We start from the raw sequence: 22061 nt of genomic DNA, 5'->3' as shown, positions 1-22061 counted from the left end.
TTGACTTAAACAAGGTCTTTGATATGGTATGGGTAATGGTCTCTTTTATTCAGCTGAGTTCTGTAGGATCAGGTGATCTGTTTAAGCTGGCTTAGGAGCTACACAACTGACAGGAAACAATGTTGAGATTCATTGTAATTGATTGGACCATTTAACTTATTACAAATCACAATTGCAAACTTTGAGGGCTGGTGGCTTACCATAAGGATCAATCCATAGCTCTATCTTATTTTTTATTTATATAAATAGCATTATAAAATTTGTATAAAATGCTATTTAACAATTTTTGCTGATGATACTAATCTGATAAATTTTAAACCAATGATGATGAACAACTGGAATTGGATACATTTATTAAATTAAAATAATTGTCCCAATATTTTCAATATTTTGGTTTGTCAATTAAGACTGTTTATATGAATTTCCATAGCAGTTTTAAGATCATCTTTCCTGACACCCAGTCTTTTTTTTTGAAGGCAGCCTTTGAAAGAGATTGAAGACACCAAGTTTCTAGGTGTCTCAATTGAAGACCAACTGAACTTGAGTTATCATGTTGACAGGTTTTCCTCAACCTTCTCATATGATACGTAAGGTAGCCCTAATGTAATACCAACAAAACAAGCTCTATCCCTTATCTGTTACTATGGACATTTTTATTTGCATGTACGTTATTCTACTCTTATGGGGCTCATGTTCTATACAAAAATTTGGAAAAATCTTTCTCCTTCAAAAAAGAACAATTAAACATATTTTTTATAAGACCTAAATTCCTGCCGTGAATCTTTTATTAATCACAATATATTAACAATTAATTCCAATCCCTCTTTATATACAAATTCAATTTATTTTCTGTTAATAATGTAATTACCGATTCAGGTAACCATGGATATAATAATCACCATAGAGGTTTTGTTTTTTCTTACAGGCAGAAACCTTCAAAAATGTTTCTTCTCTTCTAGAAGAAAACTTCAGTTTTAGGAAATAAGTTTTTAAGAACAATTCCCCAAGAAATTTTTTCTCTAATTCATAATTTTAATAAATTCAAGCAGACAATAAAACTGTGGTTAGTTCAAAAATATTTTTATAATATTGGGGAATTTTTGACTGGTGGGTCTGAAAATAGTATAATGGAATAATAATATTATTCATATAAGATTGTAGGATGAATTTACAGTACCGAGTTTATGTTTGTGTAATGCATTAAGTATCCCTCCAAACAATTAGGGCCCTGTTTTGGCATATTCCTGCTAGCCCATAAAGTGCTAACACCGAAAGGACTTCAGCGGACAGTCTGAAGGGAAATCACGTCTGGAGAACCAGGTTCAAAAAGCTCAGTCTCCCGCAGTCGGACCCAGATAAGAATGCAAATCACTAAATACGTCCACAAATAAAATAAAATTTAAAACCTATAACCGACATTAAAAGAAAACCCTTGAAACATGCCCGATTATATAATTATACAGCAGCAAGGGACATTGTCCAGGCTCTGTGATTCGTAGGAAGAATTGTGATACTACTGCCACTTTTTCGTTCTGTTCCATGGTAAATGTATTTTAATCAAACAAAAATCATCTAATACAATTTCTTATAAAATTCATAAAGTGCATACTTAACTTTAAATAAAAAATAAAACTACACAATGTAATCTAGTTTCATTTTTAGTATTAGCTAAAACAATGAATTTTTTAGAAAGGTGTAAAACACATAATATTTTAAAACAACGTAGCTTTTACATTATAAATACATTATTCTTAACTATCCGACAAGTAATACAGGAGATACAAAGGATGAAATCTGTTCTCATTTGCACTAATTTTATTGAAAAGATTAGTCTCTATTATTCCATTTGGTGTAATTATCTTACATATTTCAAAAGCTTGTTTTATGTAGATGTTGTGCTTTTATAAAGTGCATGTTTACTTGTCATTAAAAAAAAAAAATGAAGTAATAAGGAGGAATAAATAAACACAAATCTAGCTGGATCAATGTATATGTATGTATAACTGTGTGAAGTGGGAAATATGAGTATATCCATGGCAACAAGTCCCAGTTGAATCCCAAATGATTAATTAAAACTGGAAGAAGTAAGAAAGATATTTAGGAACATATCATTAGAAAATATTGCTAAAAACATATTTTATTCATTTTTTTGTCATTGCAGTTTAATGCTTTTCTGCATTTATTTCTGTACTGTGTTACTTTCTTAACTTTAACATCTTGCTAAATATTCTTAGTTACCCCTTTTCAACTTGCACATCAAAAAACACAAAATTAAAAAAAGATTTTCAGCTCTTCTGATACAGGCTTATTAAGAAAAAACAGTAAGAGCTGTTTTCAAAATAGACATATGTTAACTGATAACTACAATGATTTCAATAAAAATTTCATTTAAAAAAAAAAAGAAGCAGAAAACAATAATGTCATGGTCAATAAAAATTAATTCAGAAATAACACGCTTGGTTTTGTTCCAAATGATAGGTTTGGCACAAAACAAAATACATAAGCAATCAAATAATGCAATCACAGTTTCAGACCAGTATAAAATAAAATAGAAACAGACAGAATATACATTTCAATAAGAAATGGAAATAGGTAATAGAAACATTATCAGAAAAACTGACAAATGTACCTTTGCTTTTTTCATAACTCAGTAGTTATAAAATATTCTAATTTTTAATATTTAAGAAAATTTAATTCCTTAATGAATTCTAAATTTAACAAAAGCCATCTGCCATTCTGGCTGATGTTACAAATACAGATGTTCATATACCTGACAACAGTGGTTTTCTGTAACTTTATATTTAATCTACTTATTTATACATCTAATTAATAAAATCATTACTAAGTAAAAGTTTCAAAGCACTAACACCAATTATGGCAATTTTTGCTACCTTTTCAAATTATGGTACAATATCATTATCAAAGGTAAAGTATACATTGCAAGATTGCATATATGGGGCCATAAACAAAAATAAATATCATTTATTATAAATAAATATGATAAATAAAAAATTGATAACAACAATGAATTAATTATTTTTGTATTAGTAAAGCAATCTCATCTTACTGTCACTCAATAAAAAAATATAATCTCCGATTAAATACTTGAAGGACTGATTTTTTTCAATATTTTTGCAATTTTCTGGATGTCTGAATTTCATGTCAGAACATGTAATGGTAGTTTTTACAGCTATTTCACGAGAATTAGATATTTTAGATTTAATCTAATATTTGAATTTTTCCTTTCTGATAAGCTGTAAAGCATCTAGAATGTAACACAAAAGTAATTATCACAAACAAAGTATATATAGCATATCCACCAGCAACTTACAAGCTTAATAGATTAGCTTAGTTAAACTGATAGACAAAAAAAAATTGTTAATGTTTCCCTAAGTGTGATACCATTTCTTGAATTACTTTTTTGCATATATTACAGATCTGTTAATAAAATTTTTCTATCATCCTTAATTCTAAACAAATTATGCTTCAAAAAAAAATTAAGGGAAAATATAATCAAAATCTATAAAATTTATAATTTTGCATGGGCATACCTGTGTTAGAATGATTTCACTGATGCTTTTCTTTTATAAATAGCCTCAGGTACATCCCAAATTAATGTGTAACAGTAATCAGCATACAGGAAAGTTAAGGAAAATTTTGGGGTACATAAATTAAAATCTAATAATGTGTTAAACAAAGATGGTACACCTATATATAATACGAAAGGTAAAGTCGATAGATGGGTGGAATATATTGAAGAGTTATACGGAGGAAATGAATTAGAAAATGGTTTTATAGAGGAAGAAGAGGAAGAAGAGGAAGTTGAGGAGGATGAAATGGGAGAAACAATACTGAGATCTGAATTTAAGAGAGCATTAAAAGATTTAAATGGCAGAAAGGCTCCTGGAATAGACGGAATACCTGTAGAATTACTGCGCAGTGCAGGGGAGGAGGCGATTGATAGATTATACAAACTGGTGTGTAATATTTATGAAAAAGGGGAATTTCCGTCAGACTTCAAAAAAAGTGTTATAGTAATGATACCAAAGAAATCAGGGGCAGATAAATGTGAAGAATACAGAACAATTAGTTTAACTAGTCATGCATCAAAAATCTTAACTAGAATTCTATACAGAAGAATTGAGAGGAGAGTGGAGGAAGTGTTAGGAGAAGACCAATTTGGTTTCAGGAAAAGTATAGGGACAAGGGAAGCAATTTTAGGCCTCAGATTAATAGTAGAAGGAAGATTAAAGAAAAACAAACCAACATACTTGGCGTTTATAGACCTAGAAAAGGCATTCGATAATGTAGACTGGAATAAAATGTTCAGCATTTTAAAAAAATTAGGGTTCAAATACAGAGATAGAAGAACAATTGCTAACATGTACAGGAACCAAACAGCAACAGTAGCAATTGAAGAACATAAGAAAGAAGCCATAATAAGAAAGGGAGTCCGACAAGGATGTTCTCTATCTCCGTTACTTTTTAATCTTTACATGGAACTAGCAGTTAATGATGTTAAAGAACAATTTAGATTCGGAGTAACAGTACAAAGTGAAAAGATAAAGATGCTACGATTTGCTGATGATATAGTAATTCTAGCCGAGAATAAAAAGGATTTAGAAGAAACAATGAACGGCATAGATGAAGTCCTACGCAAGAACTATCGCATGAAAATAAACAAGAACAAAACAAAAGTAATGAAATGTAGTAGAAATAACAAAGATGGACCACTGAATGTGAAAATAGGAGGAGAAAAGATTATGGAGGTAGAAGAATTTTGTTATTTGGGAAGTAGAATTACTAAAGATGGACGAAGCAGGAGCGATATAAAATGCCGAATAGCACAAGCTAAACGAGCCTTCAGTAAGAAATATAAGTTGTTTACATCAAAAATTAATTTAAATGTCAGGAAAAGATTTTTGAAAGTGTATGTTTGGAGTGTCGCTTTATATGGAAGTGAAACTTGGACAATCGGAGTATCTGAGAAGAAAAGGTTAGAAGCTTTTGAAATGTGGTGCTATAGGAGAATGTTAAAAATCAGATGGGTGGATAAAGTGACAAATGAGGAGGTATTGCGGCAAATAGATGAAGAAAGAAGCATTTGGAAAAATATAGTTAAAAGAAGAGACAGACTTATAGGCCACATACTAAGGCACCCTGGAATAGTCGCTTTAATTTTGGAAGGACAGGTAGAAGGGAAAAATTGTGTAGGCAGGCCATGTTTGGAATATGTAAAACAAATTGTTAGGGATGTAGGATGTAGAGGGTATACTGAAATGAAACGACTAGCACTAGATAGGGAATCTTGGAGAGCTGCATCAAACCAGTCAAATGACTGAAGACAAAAAAAAAAAAAAAAAGTAATCAGCTACCACGTTAATATTCCATTTCCCTTTATAGCAGCTTTCTATCACCAAAATGTCTTGGTGGAAACATTCACAGTGTTCGTCACTTACGTCTCCCAGGTTTGTCCAGGAAAAAATCCAGATATGAGTGGAAGAAATGTATTTTCAGAGACATATTGCATACCATAGCTCTGTATGAAGTAAGAAGTTGATTAACAATATCGTGGTAATTGTTAATTGTTGGATTTTTGTTTGCAGAGAAAGGTTTTGCAAACATCTTTAAATGAAGCCCCTGCACTTTCTACATTATTTAACATTGAGTTAAATACATCATCTTTGACCGACTCTCTTATTTGAGGACCAACAAATATTCCTTCTTTAATTTTTCCTTCACTTACTTACATTCAGAAATTTCTGTCTGATGTACAAAAATCTGCGACTATCCTTCTTCACTGCTTTTATATAATTTTTCATTAGTACTAGCTTGATATGGAGGGGGTAAAAATAATTTTCTGGCTTCAACTAAGGGCTCATGATTAATATTTTTCCCATTTGGAGTTAAGGTGCCTTGTTTCTTCCACTCTTTGGTAACATAATGTTTATTCCTAGCTCAGCTGTCCCATTCGCAAAGAAAACACATGTACTTAGTATAGCCAACTGCATGCCTAACAAAATAGCTGCAACTTTCAAATCACCACATTTGTTCCAGCTATGTTTTTTATAATTTATTTTTTCAAAAATGTCTTTCATCACATCATGTCTCTTTCAAATTAATACCATAAGCAATTGGTGCCAAACACACACTTATTAAACCAATGTAACAATCAGTTACATGATCACACCAAACCACAAGTACACAAATGGCAAAGCCTTCCGTGTACCATTCAGCCATCCTCTTAAATATACATAACAATTAGTGCATACTATATGAGGAGCCCACGTCTTATCCTGATCACCAATTTTACAGTGAAAGTACAAATGATATGTTTTTTTAATTAAAAGTGTAATGTTTTTTCTATTTGATTTTATGGCAAACTCACCACACACATAACAAAAAGACATCCACATCATTTACACAATTTTGAGGCATTATGAAACTGCACTGTTAGAAAACTTAAGACAGCAATAGAATGAACAAAATTAATTCATTTCTAAATCCAGTGCTTAATACAAACACAGGTGTGTTTTCAGTTACATGTTTTGACCTGCACAGATTAATCTTTCCCACGAAGGCTCACTCTTCAGTATTAGATATGTCATAATATGTGACTATGACATGATTTAATTCTTTGTCTAGTATTGTTTACTTATAGCTTAAAAATTATTTTAACTACATTAAACAATAAAAAATGAAGTACAAATTACAATACAGGAGCTTAAAATGCTAACTATAGGTTGAAAAATGAAAAACATCCTTTAATTAAAATTAAAAATTTTTCAGAAATGATGGATGGTAAAAAAATTCAGATTAAAATCATGTATCGCATGTTAGGAAACAAAAATTATGATTATCAGTGTTCAGCTAGTATAATTACTAACATTTGCAGAAACATGCAATAAATAAATTTATTAACATGCAGTTTCTATCAAAAGTTACTCTATTACATTCATAATTTTACTAAATAATTATAATATTATTATTCTGATTCCTTTCTGTCAAAAAAATGTGTTGTTTATACATCAAATTTATTTCTATTATTATCATTACTTATACAAACTCTACTTAATAAAAAAATTAAATCAAAACATAAAAATAAAAAATGAATTTTGCTTAAGAAGCATTCTGTTAGTAGTCAACTGATTTTAATTATAAATCACAGCAAAGTATGTTTGTAAATAATAAAAATTCCTGCTAGCCTACATAAATTTCTCAAGTTAATATTATTTTTTACACATGCACTTCCTTACCATGATATAATCTCCCTTATCATACAATCTTCATAAAAAAAATCTAAAGATGTAGAAAAGGATTCATAATATTGATAACTAACTATAATTAGCTGAATGGAAATGATGAATAAGAAAAAATTAGAATCTGAAATAAGCTTTATAAAAGTACACGACAAAGTTAAAAAATTATACCTCTAGGCAAAAATCTATTATCTGCTTAATGGACAATAAAATAAAACACATTCAGTGAATTATAGTAGAATACTATTAAAACTCTTCTCATTGCTACAAATAATTATACAGATAACTAAACATGCAAGAAAAAAAATTTAATGATAAGATATCACTATATACAGAAAAGACTTTACAGTACAGCAGAATTACAAAAAAATCTGTCCATTTACAATGTTCTCATTTATGTGATTTCAGTCTAATAATGTAATGATATAGCAGAAATTGTGGCAATGGGGCAGCAATTAAAAGGTGAAGGATTTAGATTCTAAAAATGAATTACTATTGCACTTACATAATGCCAAATTGATTATAAACTTGTATTATAAAAGATAATTGACAATGACCCAAAAAAGAAACAGAATGACACAGAAAAAATTGATCACCGTGTTATTAATAGTAAACTAAACAACTAATTTCATTGAAAATAGAGGTATAGAAATTGAGATAAGTGCTTCATTATTCCATGAATCCATGAATTAAATGCGAAGTACAGCATAAAAGTGAATCTTGAGGAAAGTTTACATAATTTTTTTTAAATGTAACCAACCATGTATAAAACACTCTTATTTTTATTACTTCTTTTCTGTTACAAATTTTTTTTTTAATTTATAAGAATATATTTTATACTACCACTCCATCTAACTCCATTTAACCTAAGTCTCCATTTAACATATATAAGTTTTTTCAGTACCAATTAACGTAAGTACAGGTAATAATTAAATAACAGCATTTAATTTGGTCATAAGATAAAATCTTTTGAATTAGCATTAGGTATTACAATGACAAGTAACAAGAAATTAAATTAAAAAGCAAGTAATGTAAAAATTAACATATAAAACCTTCGTGCACATTTTTTGTCGGCAATGTATAATAATTAATTATACAGTATATTATTTCATTTATTTTGAAATAATGAAACCCTAACAGATTAACCAAATTCAATTAAGTAGCAAAATTAGTTTAGCTCTAAGACCTACCAATGCTGAGATGATGTAGTTAGTTGAACCCAGACCAAAATGAATTTCATAAATTTAAATAAATACAGTTTTTAGTTTTGTTGTGATTTATTACCTAATACAAATTTAAACACTTCCAACAAAAAAAAATAAGGAGAACATGATCCTATTGCAATAATGTTTTATACCATTAATAAAATTCGTTCAACGATAAATGTATTTTTCCAACCAATAAATCTTTTTTTAATTTGCAATTAGTTTATTCCTTTGAAACGCAATTTTTTTTTTACATTAAAAAGCAACAGCTGGTTACACTGGCATATTATATAGTATTATTTTCAATTAAAAATTTTTATATACTAATGACATAATCATCACTGCAAAGCAATTAATTTCATTTATACCACTACCTTTTCTTATAAATCTTAAGACTAAATATACGTATGGAATGTAGAAAAACAAAACTCAAAAATATCAATTACTCCCATTATTTCCAAATTACTCACCAATTAACAAAAATCAATATAAAATTTATTGCAAAGATAAAGCAGAAGAAAGAAAGAAGTATGGTGTGCACATAAATTCAGATTTAAACAGTAGCTGGCAGTTTAATAAATGAAAAACAAATTGTTCTCTAGATAAGAGAAAGAAAATTCTAAATCCGATGAGAACTCATACGTTTAACTCTTTCTTACTTTAGCCATAATTTCAAAATTTTATTCATATTCTTTTCTAGAAGTTAACAAATTTTGCATCTAGTAAAAACTTCCATCAAATTGGTAATACCTCATTTTAAGATTTTACATTCAAACAAATTACATTTGTCTACTAATTTCATTTCATACTCATATGTCCTTAGACAATGCTCCCATCTGATTAATAATATTGTTGAGTCAATAAATATAACATGTGTTTTAATACTGTAGTAACTTTTGACGAGCTAATGTCACACATCTAACAGTATTTCTTTCTCAGGGAGGAAAGGACTCTGTCGCAAATCCATAATTCATCGCCTAACACATCTCATCTCACTATTTTTATTTAAAATCCATTATTATTACCCCACAATTACAGCTAATCTGGTAATATGGCTATTTATCAAGGTAGCCAACCAAACTGTAAGGTTATTCTTCCACATGACTTCTAAAAATCACAATTTCCTGAGATGTACAAGTTATTTGCAGACTTACTACGTTTGACTATATGCATTACCTCTTACTACTGAAAAACTGATTTCAATTTATCTCATTTACCAGTAAACAACTGTAGCATATCATTTTGATTAGCTCTGAATTTACTGGAGTATGATTGACATCTTTCACAGATTTTATTGTCTTAAACAAGTAATAAGATTACTTGCCTAGTAAGTTTTCTAACTAATAACTAATACTGCCAGCTTTTTTTTTTAAGTTGTTTTCTCTTTTTTGATCATATTCTACCTTTTTGTTTTCATAAATTTACATAAAACAAAATAAGCCTCCTATTTATTTCATTTAAAAATCTTTGTAGACGTTTCATTTAAATTTCATTATAGATGTATATTTGGATGATGATCCCAAACTTAATCTAGCTTCAGAATCTGCTATTACATTTTTAAATATATTGATATCTTTTGAATCATTTATTCATCAGTTTCATTTTTTCATTTTGGCCACTACAGACTACAATATTTCAACTATTTCACTTTTTCAATTTTTTTCTAATTTCATTCATCCATTTCCTGGTCTTTTTTTTCTTTCTTTTGTCCAGGGTATAATTCTTCCAATGTTCTTGTTTTTCCTAAAAACCTGTGATGTTTTGCAATTTCTTTCTCGGTAGTGATGTTCTTTGATATCGTTTTGTGTTATTGTCAGTTCCCTCTTTAATTTTTACTAAACCAAGTGTTATTGACGTTTACATTTTTAATTTACATTTAAGTTCAGCATTCACTTATATTTATGTATTACTGTAGGTGCTCTTAGTTAATTTGAAGTTAAAATTTGTGCTCTTGTGGATTTTCAATTTTATTTGCAATCAATAAAATCAACAAGTCATAAAGATAGTTTCGTTTTAGAGTGGCATTAGCCAATGTCCAGTCAATAAAACCCAAAAATCCAATTAATAAAATGGAACTAGCACATGACTAGTTCCAACAGACCTTGACCTGATGGCTTCCTTTTTAGAGATATTGACTTCAATTGTCTTCCCCTTGATACTTGAATTTTTTGGTTTTGTTAATTAAATTTTTTGGGATTGATTTTTCCTTCATCAAAAATTCTGTTTCCTCAAAGGAGAACTGAACTTCTGCTTTTTCGGCTAATTCTTTTGGTGCTTTGTTGCTATCTCTATGTATCTGATGTTAGCCATAAAAACTATGAACACCAGACAATCACAATCTGATTTTGTTGCTAATTTTCTGTTCTTCCACTTTTTTCTCTATTCTCTAATAAATTCTTCCAGTACATAGTTAAAAAATGAGGTAAGAGCCTACTTATCTTACCCCAATCTCAAACAGTTTTGAGGTTTTTCCTCTTAACTTTATTTTGGGATGAGTATTTGTTAATACATTTAGTGCTAATGACACCAAGGCAGCGTTACAGATTAGGAATTGCTCTGTGCCATGACACTGCCTATGTATCAAGGGTAAGGTTCTTCTACCCTCTCTGACTTTGTCAGCAATCATAAAGTTTAGTTATTATATATTAATTAGCTCGAAGAAACAATTCTTCAATTAGTTCATTTTTACTTTTTTGTTTTATATTTGTACAGCTTTGTTCAACATAGAACACTTTTTTACAACTTCTTGGAGGCTATTTTACAGAAAATCATGTTGATAAAATTTTTTAAAAATTGTATTTATTTTTTTTTTTAATTCTTACACATAAACCAGGCTAAAAAATTACTTTTTTAGTACTGGTGTTTTTTTTATAACCATTTTTTTCAAATTTTGTTTTTAAATACGTAATGTGTTATCATTTCTTATAATTTTATGTATTTTAAAATAATAATCTTTAATAAGTTTTTTAGTAAATTTTATATTTTTTTGACAAGCTGAAAAATAATTGTTAAAATATAGTAAATTAACTTACTGTTTTTACAATAAAACACAGGCTACTTGTGACTTAATTAGTATAATCTTTATCAGTCCTAATTAAAGCTATCTTCTCATAACTAACAGTAGGCCTATATGTACTGTAAAAGATGAAAATTAATTATTGTTTATCTTGCAATACTTTTGTAATTTATATTGCAAATCAGAAAACTATTACTCAGAAAAGAAAAACATTTAAATTTAAATATACAGAAAATCTTTCTGGGATGTTATATTATAATTTCAGTAAATTATAACCCAAAAAAAAAATTCCTAACTTTGCTCTGACAGAATATTAAACCACAGAGGTTAAACTAATTTAATAATACCCAAGAACAAATGGGAAAATATATGTTAAGAAGCAATCTTAACAAGCAGGTTGCAAAACTGTAGGAATCATTTATATGCTGCTTGATGACACATTTTGACACTTTTCAAATTGCTTGATGACACATTTTCAAACTTACAAAACTCATAGACTTAAGAAAAACTAGCTAGCTATTTTGTTACAAACTAATGCAATTTACTAAAACAAAAATCAGTACAGCTGATAAGGGAGAAAAAATTTAGCAATTAATGTGTTAATGTTTGTCTGATGAGTATGCTTGTTTTATTATCTAGCCTGAATTCCTCCAGCATTTTAAATAGAGTCAGTCTATCAACAAAATCATACAATTTTTTAAAGTCAACAAAGATGATTACACATTTTATACACATATTCACCTCCCTCTACAAATGAAAAATGCACTAATGTTTACACTTAATTGAAAGTGATTTTTTCTGGAGGCTAGAAAAAATATGAAAACTAATATATTTTTAACCGTAAAGCTCAACTGATTATTACAATTTTTTTAAACAAACCTTTATTTATTACATTAAACTAAGGTAAATAGAGCAGCAAATATGAAAACTATTATTACCATTACAGTACTTCTAAAAAAAAAGTCTGTGATAAAAACTTACATTTTCCTTCAGCAATATAAAAATCATTAATTGTAAAACAATCAGCAGTACGAGAGTTAATGTTCTAACAAAATCTAAAATCTTGAATATATATTTGAAATATGTCAAGCTATCATTTTAAATTGCAAATCCTTTATTAATTACACTTGAACGCTACACTAATTTTACCTATTACAAAATAGCATAGTAGTATACCTTTCCATTAAAAAATAAACACAAAGTGTCCACTCAGCTGTGTAGTGGTTAGCGTGTCTGGCTTTTAGATTGCCTCATGTCAGGTCCAATTTGTAGTAAACATTTTTTCACCTACAATTTTACCCATCTGATCCTCTTTATTACAGGAGAAGTATGCCTGAGACCATTAAACTAAAATAGATTTAAATAATCTATTCATTACTAATTTGTTACTCATGAGTAATGTGCATATAATGAATTCATAACTAATGAATTAAATCGCATCATTAAATCAATTTTACATGTTCAACAAATACATTCCAATAAAAGAAGTCACATAATTCCTAAAAAAAAAAATGAAATAGAATGTTTTAAAAATCCTTTTTGTAAGATTTCCTTTACTCAAACTCTACAGAGTAGATAATAAAATGTACAGAACAATAATAGGAATCAAACACTACAAACTTAAAAAGAAAAAACAATACATATGAACTCTAATGATTATAGTTAAAAAATGATTGTATTAATTTACCTGGATAAAAATCATTAGCTTTAGACATTTTAACACGAGCACTCGTATCTTTCTGTAACTGTGCGATAGTTTCACCTCCCTTTCCAATAATAGCGCCAGATGCAACGCACGGTACCAGTATCTTCAAGTGATACATCCCATCACCGCCTGAAACATAAAAAAATAAAAAATTGTTAAAAGTACACAACACATGAAATGTGTACAATATAAAAACTAAATTATTAACTTAAGTTTACTCAGTTCACACAACCTGCAATTTCATTTTAATAATTAGTACTAGGCTTCAACTGTAAATTAACTTTGACCAAAATTTTCATACAAAGTGTTAAATTTTATTTTTTTTTACACAAAATAAATATACATCAAGTGCAAAACTTTATACAAAGAATAAAAGAATTAGATAAAAAGTTTATCTTAAATACAAAAATTTGATTTATACCAAACAAGAGAAATTTTTTTACAACTGGATATCCCACTATGCCTGTAATTTTTACAAGTAGCAACTCTAAAAGAATAAGAAGCAGAGATAATATTCAAAGCAACATTTAACATACCGATTTCTATAAATTACTAAATTTAAGCAATATCACGCAAATCTGTTTCAGTGAATAAATGTGTAGTCTTTGCATTTAATGGTAAATGAATAAAGCAGTTGATGCCACTTAATCATAATCACAGCACACTTTTGTCTAAGAAGAGTGAAAACATTTTAATTCATTGTTATGATCTGAACTTCAGAAATTCCACCTTTTGGATGCTAGTTTCCTTCAGTTGACAGATGGAACAGCCACTGCCAATCTGTGCGATTTCCTTCAAAAGGTCCTAGACCCAAATCTTGGAATCTATAAGATTTAGTGCATCATTCCTAAATTATAAAATTTCTAGATAAAATACAGAAATTTTGGGAATATGTCTCTCTTCTCCCCACATACATAAAAGCTAACAAAGGGTAAAACACTAACTAAGGGTAAAACACAAAAGGGTAAAAGGCTAACAAAGGGTAATATTAGGTAAGTTATAAGAAACTTTACTTTGTTAAGCAGCCATCAAAAAAATATTTATCTTTGAAAAGTTTATTAGAAGTCAATGAACTATCATTTATGATCTTATTTTGAGAATATGGCATTACCTAGATGAAAATCTGAGCGAGAGAAAACTCAGTTGACAACACAATCAGAACTCTAATTATTCAGTGTAGTAGTAAATTGATTAAACAATCATTTTTATAACAAAAATTTCCACTTTCACAAAATATTGTATGAAAACATAACATATTTGTATCATTATATATTAAATAAAATTACAAACTATTCTGAGAAATTACAGGTTGTATGGTTAACAGTTTCAATCATAAATCTAGAGTTAAAATCAGTAAGTATATATTATCAAATATCTCTTAAGACTGACGGTTAAAACAAACACAAGATAAAAACAATTTTGTATCTATCTTTGTTCAATATGATGAAAAGATCTCGCTAATATTATAATATAATTACAACTCACACATTTAGGAACTTTTATACACTGTAACGCATAATAACCAACTTAAGGAAACACTGGTATAAAATATACTGTTGTCAATAAACACAGTTCACTTTCTGAAATTAAAAAAAAGAAAAAAAAAATCTTTTTTTAAAATCTAAACACAGTTGAAATAAAGTTAAAAATGTTACCCAACAAGAGTAGATCCAACCTTAAATATAATAGCCCTTACAAGTTCAAGGAGGCCATGAAAAAACTGTCTTACTAACCTAACACCAAAAATAGGATTTAATCAATTATGAAAATATGACAATCACTAATGAGTAGTTTAAAAACAACCATCACAAACTGTAAAAAAAAACTTATACTTAAAGTTTTAATTAAAATCAAGGATGCATTCACTTTTTATTTTACCTGAAATTCACAAAATTTATGTTGCAGGCACCTTAAAACACATGTGATAAATATTCATATATAATAAACAAATGAGCCGGTTACAAAATATAATGTTCACAATACTTGGCTAGAATTCAGAAAAGCTGAAGTTAAATTCCTCCCCATGCTATTAGATGGGCAACTCTGTTAATAAAATAAAAACAGATTACAGTAACAATTTTATTAATGTAATTGTACGACTAATAATGAAGATTGTATATAAAGAAATGAAACATACACACCCACTCACTTTGTCTATTAAATCCACATTCAGCCTACTATAGAAATTTGTATACTTTAAATAACAATGACATAAAACAAATCTTAAAAGTTTCATTCAGTAATATTCAATACATAAAAAATAATAATATACATTATATTTCAAACCTTAAAAACAGATACTGAAAAACTAAATTAAGTACAAGAAATAACAATCATGATGAATTTATAAATAAAGATTTGTTGGCATCAGACTACTTTTTTTGAGGAGACACATGGTCTCCACAATGGCAGCCAGGCCAGCTATTGTGTGGCCCACTGGACTCAAAATTTAAATCCAAGAAAATTATTTACATTTAAGTATTAACTCAAGAATGATTAGCGTCATGAACATAAAAAACAAGACCTTCTCATGAGCAAATCAACTCACAACAGGCAAGAAAAAAGTACACCTGATTAACATGCAGTCACCAATTTGACAGAAGGCACACCTCCCAATGCTCAACTTACACGACATTTACAAACTAATCAGTTAAATAAGGCTTATCCAGTACACAACTTCCATTGAATTTAATAAAAAAAAAGTCATGAAGATTGAAAATCGGGCTAATTTCTTAATTTGTAATCGGCCTAAATACAAAAATCATAAATCCAAGTTTTTTTCAGAACTGACTACCACAGCATATAATACAAAAAATACAGATGTTTGATAAGTTTCCATACATAGAATACATTAAGCCGATGGGGAGCATCGGCTTCCACTTTGCGCACATCGGCACTGAACCTGGTCTTCGCAACTGCTGAATATTGTGCGCCAGTATGGCTTAACAGCCCTTATGTTCATAGAATTGATGCTCAACTTAACACTATGAGAATGATTGCCGGAGTTATTAGGTCTACTCCCGTGGAATGGCTCCCGGTATTGAGCCACATACCACCCCCGGACCAGCGCCGTATGAACGCTCTTGACAAGAGTACAAGATTATGGACAATCGAAACCTGCCAATACATGAGGACATTGAGGATGCCAATCGTGGTCGATCTAGAAAGCCACCTATCGAAACAGCAATTGCTGCCACAGAGGACGGATTTAACCTAACTGACGCCTGGCGTCGAGAATAGATCACAAAGCAGAATAACCAAATCAAAGGCCGCCGGGTTTTGACTTGCCACGTAAGACATGGTCAACGCTAAACAGAATACGGACTCTCATGGTAGGTGCGCCTATTTCCTGAATAAATGGGGTAAAACACCGACGCCCCTTTGTGAGTGTGGTGAAAATCAAACTGCCAGACACATCACAGAAGTTTGCCCTAGGACAGCTTATGAAGGTAATCCTGAAGATTTCCTGATGGCGACTCCAGAATCAGTAGCATATATTAGTTCGTTAAATCTTTGTTTGTAATTTTGACTACTTTTGGTGCCATACGCTAAATAAATAAATACATTAAAAATGGTTTTTATGAAAAATGTTTATTTTTCCTATGTATGCAAACTTATGAAACATTGGACACACAGTTTGTAAACATTATATGTATGTACGAGCGTTATTTTTTAAGTAAGGTTCGATTGGCTGTAGCTAAGTAAATTTTGGGCGGCTGTCGAAACGCGCACGCAACCCGGCTTCCAGCATGCCTTGCACAAATGCAGACGTCACTTGCTGCTGTAGCGTCAGTGTTTACGGTTTATATTGTGAAAGTGAAATGTTTCAAATAATTATGCAACCCGCCTATTGTGAAATACAGTCTGCGATTCGATTTTTGTACAAGGAACTTGTCAGTAGACATTCATCGCCAGATATGTGAGGTTTACGGGCCTAATTCAATGAGCAACAGGGAAGTGGGTAAACGGGTAATACTGTTCAAGGACGGGCGGGCCAATGTCCATGATGAACCGCGATCGGGCCGACCTTCTGTAATCACAGACGATTAGGTGCCCCAAGTTGACGCAAAAATTCGTTTCACTAGTTTGCTTGTCACGATGTTCCCACAATTTTCAACATCAGTGCTATACAAAACCGATTTTGAAATCTAGCGGTTCAAAATAATGGGTTCGCAAGCTGCTTTCTGAAGAAACCCAAGAAATGAGAATGGCTACTACCATAAAATTTTTTATCGCGTCATCACAGACAGGGGACGAGGCATGAGATTCTCGCATCACTCCAACATCAAAGCGGTAGTCAATGGAATGGCCACACACATCTCAGTCAACGTAAGAGCCAAACAGCCAATGTCAACAGGTAAAATTACAACTGTGTTTTGGGATCGACCGGTATCCTGTTGCGTACTGCGAGACCTTGACGAAGCTTCGGCGTGCCATACAGAATAAGCGACGTGGCTTGTCATCTGGAGTTTTATTGCTACCCTGACAATGCACGACCTCATTCTGCTGATCAAACTCTAAAGTTACTCAGATATTTTGGATGGGTGCGAAGGGAGCATCCAAAGGTACAGTCAAGACCCTGCACCGAGCGATAGATAACACCTGTTACAGTACTTGAAGGAGTTTCTCGGCGGTCGGCGGTTTGACACCGATGAAGTGAAAACAACGGTTGAATACTGGTTATCTTCACAGGTCGCCGATTTCTTTCTAGTCAGCATAAACATTTTAGTAAAACGCTAAGATAAATGTTTAAACGAACAAGATAAAAGTAGCATAAATTGTAAAGAGTGAAATTAAAAAAATGTTTTTGACAATATCTTTATTAGTTTTGCTTGTATAAAAAACTAACTTTATTTAAAAAAATAGCCTTAATATATAATATATTTAGGGACCATAAATATGCTCAAAGAAACGTAAAATTAGAAAAATAAAGTATATAATCGAGACAGTATAGCTAAAATATAATACTAGTGGGTAAATTGAAATTCAATAAAATCTTTCTGTCTTTTGTCTCTCTCTCACTCTCTCTCTCTCTCTCTCTGTGTGTGTGTGTGTGTGTGTGTGTGTGTGTGTGCGCGCGCGCGCAACTTTGGGTGTGTAGAATGATAATTACCTAATTCTTTAAGCAAGATGTCAGTCACCTACGTATAAAATTTATTTTCTACAAAATAAATATGTATATTCTCGTACTCAACTCCTAATATAAAAAATTTCTAAATTAATAACAAAACCACAATATTATACAACCATATAAATTCATAAAAAGATTAAGAACGGGAAGTGAGAAATATATTTTATATAAAAACAATGATGACAATAATAACTTAATAATACAATACGAGCAAAAAATAATTAAGTATCTTTATGATTTAAATAATAACGCGTAGCAAATAATGAAACATAACAGGCATATATGAATTCAAATGCAGGAGGTCAATTCTCATGTCAATATGGCAATTGATTCCCCAATAAAAGACAACAGATAATAAAGAACCATTATATAAACAAAATCAAAACAAAATGAACTTCGCCTGTAACATATTTGTAAAAAAAAAAAATCACATGTACATATGCACATGTATTGAGAGATATGTTTGTACAACCACAATCTATACAACTGTGATGATGTATGTGAAATAAATAATGATCAGAGATATCATAGACAAAACAAAATGTACAAGTTCATATTGTGTAATAATGACACTATTTATGGATTGATAAAATACTAAAATAATTCAAGGGCAAAAGATATATATATATATATATATTTTTAAAATATTTATTGCGCAAAGATCTATCAAACCCCAAAATAATCAATCCCTTTGCTCATCTACAATTTGTACTTTATAACATAAAGGTTAATGATTATATAAAAAAATTAATACTACTCAAATCAGGTATGAATCCCAGTCAATGGTATTTTTCATATACTACAAAATTACATTTCCATATTCCCATGTACAAGCTCCAAACTTCAGCGATGAATTAAGTCATCAAAAAAGAACCACATAAGAGATTGAGTTAATAATGAGTTTAATAATAATTGAGTTTCCTTTTAAACAATTAATGATTTGGAATCATTATTAAACTACACAATCGATGAATTTTATTTGAGAATAGATGATAAAATTAATTCACACTAATTGTTTACTCCTATGTCTTTTAAAGCCAACTTATACCAAATGCTTTTTCACCAATTTTTTTTAAAAATAATCTTTTAAAAACAAAAAACCTAATAGCTTTAAAAAAAAAGTTTTGTCATCATTTTTACATTACTTCACTGGAAAACAGATTTTAGCAAAATATTTCAAGAGATGATTATTTAAATTATACTAAACAACAATTTCTTATATATTTTTTATCAGTATCTCTTTTGTCATCTACAAAATTCTGCTCAGGTATGGCATTTTCCCACTCTACAAAATAGTTGTTATAGTTTGGGTAAAGTCAAAAATAATAAATAACTTATGTAAATTGAGGAAATAAAGGAGAAATACTTGAAAAAACACCCAGAAACAGAATTAGGTTCTAGTATTTTTTTTTTTTTAATAAATAAATATTTTTGTCATCTCTATGGTAGAGTGGTAGCGTTTCAGCCTTTAATCTAGAGGTCCTGGGTTTGAATCCCGGTCAGGCACGGCATTTTTTTTTACTCAGGTAGATAAAAAAAAACCGTAAAACCTTCATTCCAGACTATGTCAAAAAACACAAAACCAACTATAAAAAAAGTACCAGATCTGTTCAGAAAATAACCGAACTTTATTTTTTTAATCTTTATCACTAATTTTATAGATTATTGGTTCTTGTCTCCTTCAAAGTACTTCCCTCTCCTATTCACACACTTTTAGCAGCGGTGCTTCCATTTCCAAGGTTCTTGACGAATTTGCTTTAGTATCATCAATTGTCTCAAAACTGCGTCCTTTCATCGTTGATTTTAATTTCAAAAAATCGCAAGGAGCCAGGTCTGGTGACCTGGGAGGCTGAGGGAGGACAGCATCTGATTTTTGGCACAAAACTGACAAATTGACAAAGCTAACTGTGCGGGCGCATCGTCGCGTTGGAAGGAACCGTGAGTTGTCTCGCCACAACTCCGGTCTCTTTTTGCGGATTTTTTCACGTAACCGTTGTAAAACCTCTTGATAATGCGCACGGTTCACTGTTTACTTTTGAGGCAAAAATTCAAAACGCAGAATTCCATTAAAATCAACTTTGACACTCGATCGAGACTGACGTGCTTTCTTGGAGCGTGGAGATCCGATGCCAATCCATTGTGATGATTGAACTTCTTGTCTCAACATCGTAGCCGTAAACCCAGCTTTCGTCTTCAGTTACGATCCTTAGCATTTTCATCGTCATCGGCTTGTTCAAGAAGTTGCCCACAAACGTTCATTCGATGTTCTTTCTACTGTTCGGTCATCAAACGAGGAACAAACTTTGCTGTAACTCGATGCATGTTCAATTTTTCAGTCAAAATGTCATGGTACCCTAATCGAGTCAATCGGCGATTTGAACCCATCAGATCGTTAATTTTCTGAATGTGGATGTCATCAGTTTAAGTCGAAGGTCTTCCTGTTCGACGATCATCTTCAATTGACTAACGACCAGTTTTAAATCGTGAAAACAATTCGTAACTTTCCGTATGACAGAGAGCATTATCTCCATAAGTTTGTTTCAAATGCTGAAAAGTTTCTGTGAAAGTTTTTCCCAGTTTCAGGCAAAATTTTACCTTGTATCGTTGCACATTACAAAAATTGCTACTATCACTTAAACACGTTGCACTCAAATATCGATAACACGAAAACTAAACGAGATCTCAACAATCCAAGAACATGTGATTACGGAGGATGTAATGCGAAACACAATGCTACCAATCGCACGTCACTAAATATATCAGTTAGCACGTAATTAAAAATGTTCAGTTATTTTCTTAACAGAACTCATATAAGCAGTAAAGCCCATTCTGATAAAAATGATAAATATACAAAATAACAATAAGGCAAATATAGGATATCATTAAATAAATTAAAAAAAAAAAAAATTTAATTGGATATTCAGAAGGATGTGGCGATTTGAAAATTCAAGTTATTTATCTTATTTAGAATTCATCTCCAAATTAATTTGGTTTTAAGAAAGTTGATTATGCATTTTTTCTGGCACCATGAATTTTAATCGAAAAGCAATGGCAACTATTTATTTACAACGCTATAAGAAGCTGTTATGGAAACAAACTAATATTAAGAACTTCAAAATAGTTTTTTATATCAATGAAAAGTTCAATTAACAGCACAATTTTAAAAATGGTGTACTAGGCCTAAATATTAATTGTAATAACTTAGCAACTCTCTCAAGGCACATAATAAAAAATCTAGACAATTTTTAAAAAAGATTTGCAACCAGTAAATTAGAATAAAACGAGTAAATGGCATGTTTTCAATTCTCTAATGGGGGCTGGTAGGGTTTATAAACTGTAAAAGCAATTGTAATTTATATATTACAGTAAATAGATGTACATATTACCTAACCTACTAATAAATCATGATAATTACTTAAAAATGAGATAAAAATTTGAAATTAAATAACTAATGAGAGAGAGAGAGAGAGAGTGTGTGTTTGTATATATATATATATATATATATAAACGTCATTTGTGAAGAAAAACTGGTCAACCAATAGACAGGCAGCTATCATTTAAATAAAATGTCTATATATGTATATCTGACCTTGATTTTTACAATATTAATGTTAGATCAGATGTTGTACTATATAATACACATTTTTAATAATAATAGTAAATTGTATTTAGTTGTTTTAAATCAAGGACTACATGTCTATTACAGAATACATTGCATTCAAGGTCCTCAATGAATCTAACTCCA

At 30.2% G+C, this 22061-nt stretch overlaps 1 protein-coding gene across 2 annotated transcripts in view; it reads right to left on the bottom strand.

Moving 5' to 3' along the window:
* Positions 1-22061, bottom strand: part of ps (RNA-binding protein Nova-1-like protein passilla) — a 99908-nt gene that overhangs the window by 22382 nt on the left and 55465 nt on the right. For both annotated transcript variants that reach the window (XM_075366382.1, XM_075366381.1), the window contains exon 2: positions 13168-13314. In XM_075366382.1, the coding sequence (XP_075222497.1) occupies positions 13168-13314 (147 nt within the window). The remainder of the gene's footprint in view (positions 1-13167; positions 13315-22061) is intronic.

Source organism: Lycorma delicatula, chromosome 5, assembly GCF_047948215.1.
Source record: "Lycorma delicatula isolate Av1 chromosome 5, ASM4794821v1, whole genome shotgun sequence".
Lineage (NCBI taxonomy): Eukaryota > Metazoa > Arthropoda > Insecta > Hemiptera > Fulgoridae > Lycorma > Lycorma delicatula.
The sequence above is the reverse complement of the archived record's forward strand: the minus strand, read 5'-3'. Positions and strand labels throughout refer to the sequence as shown.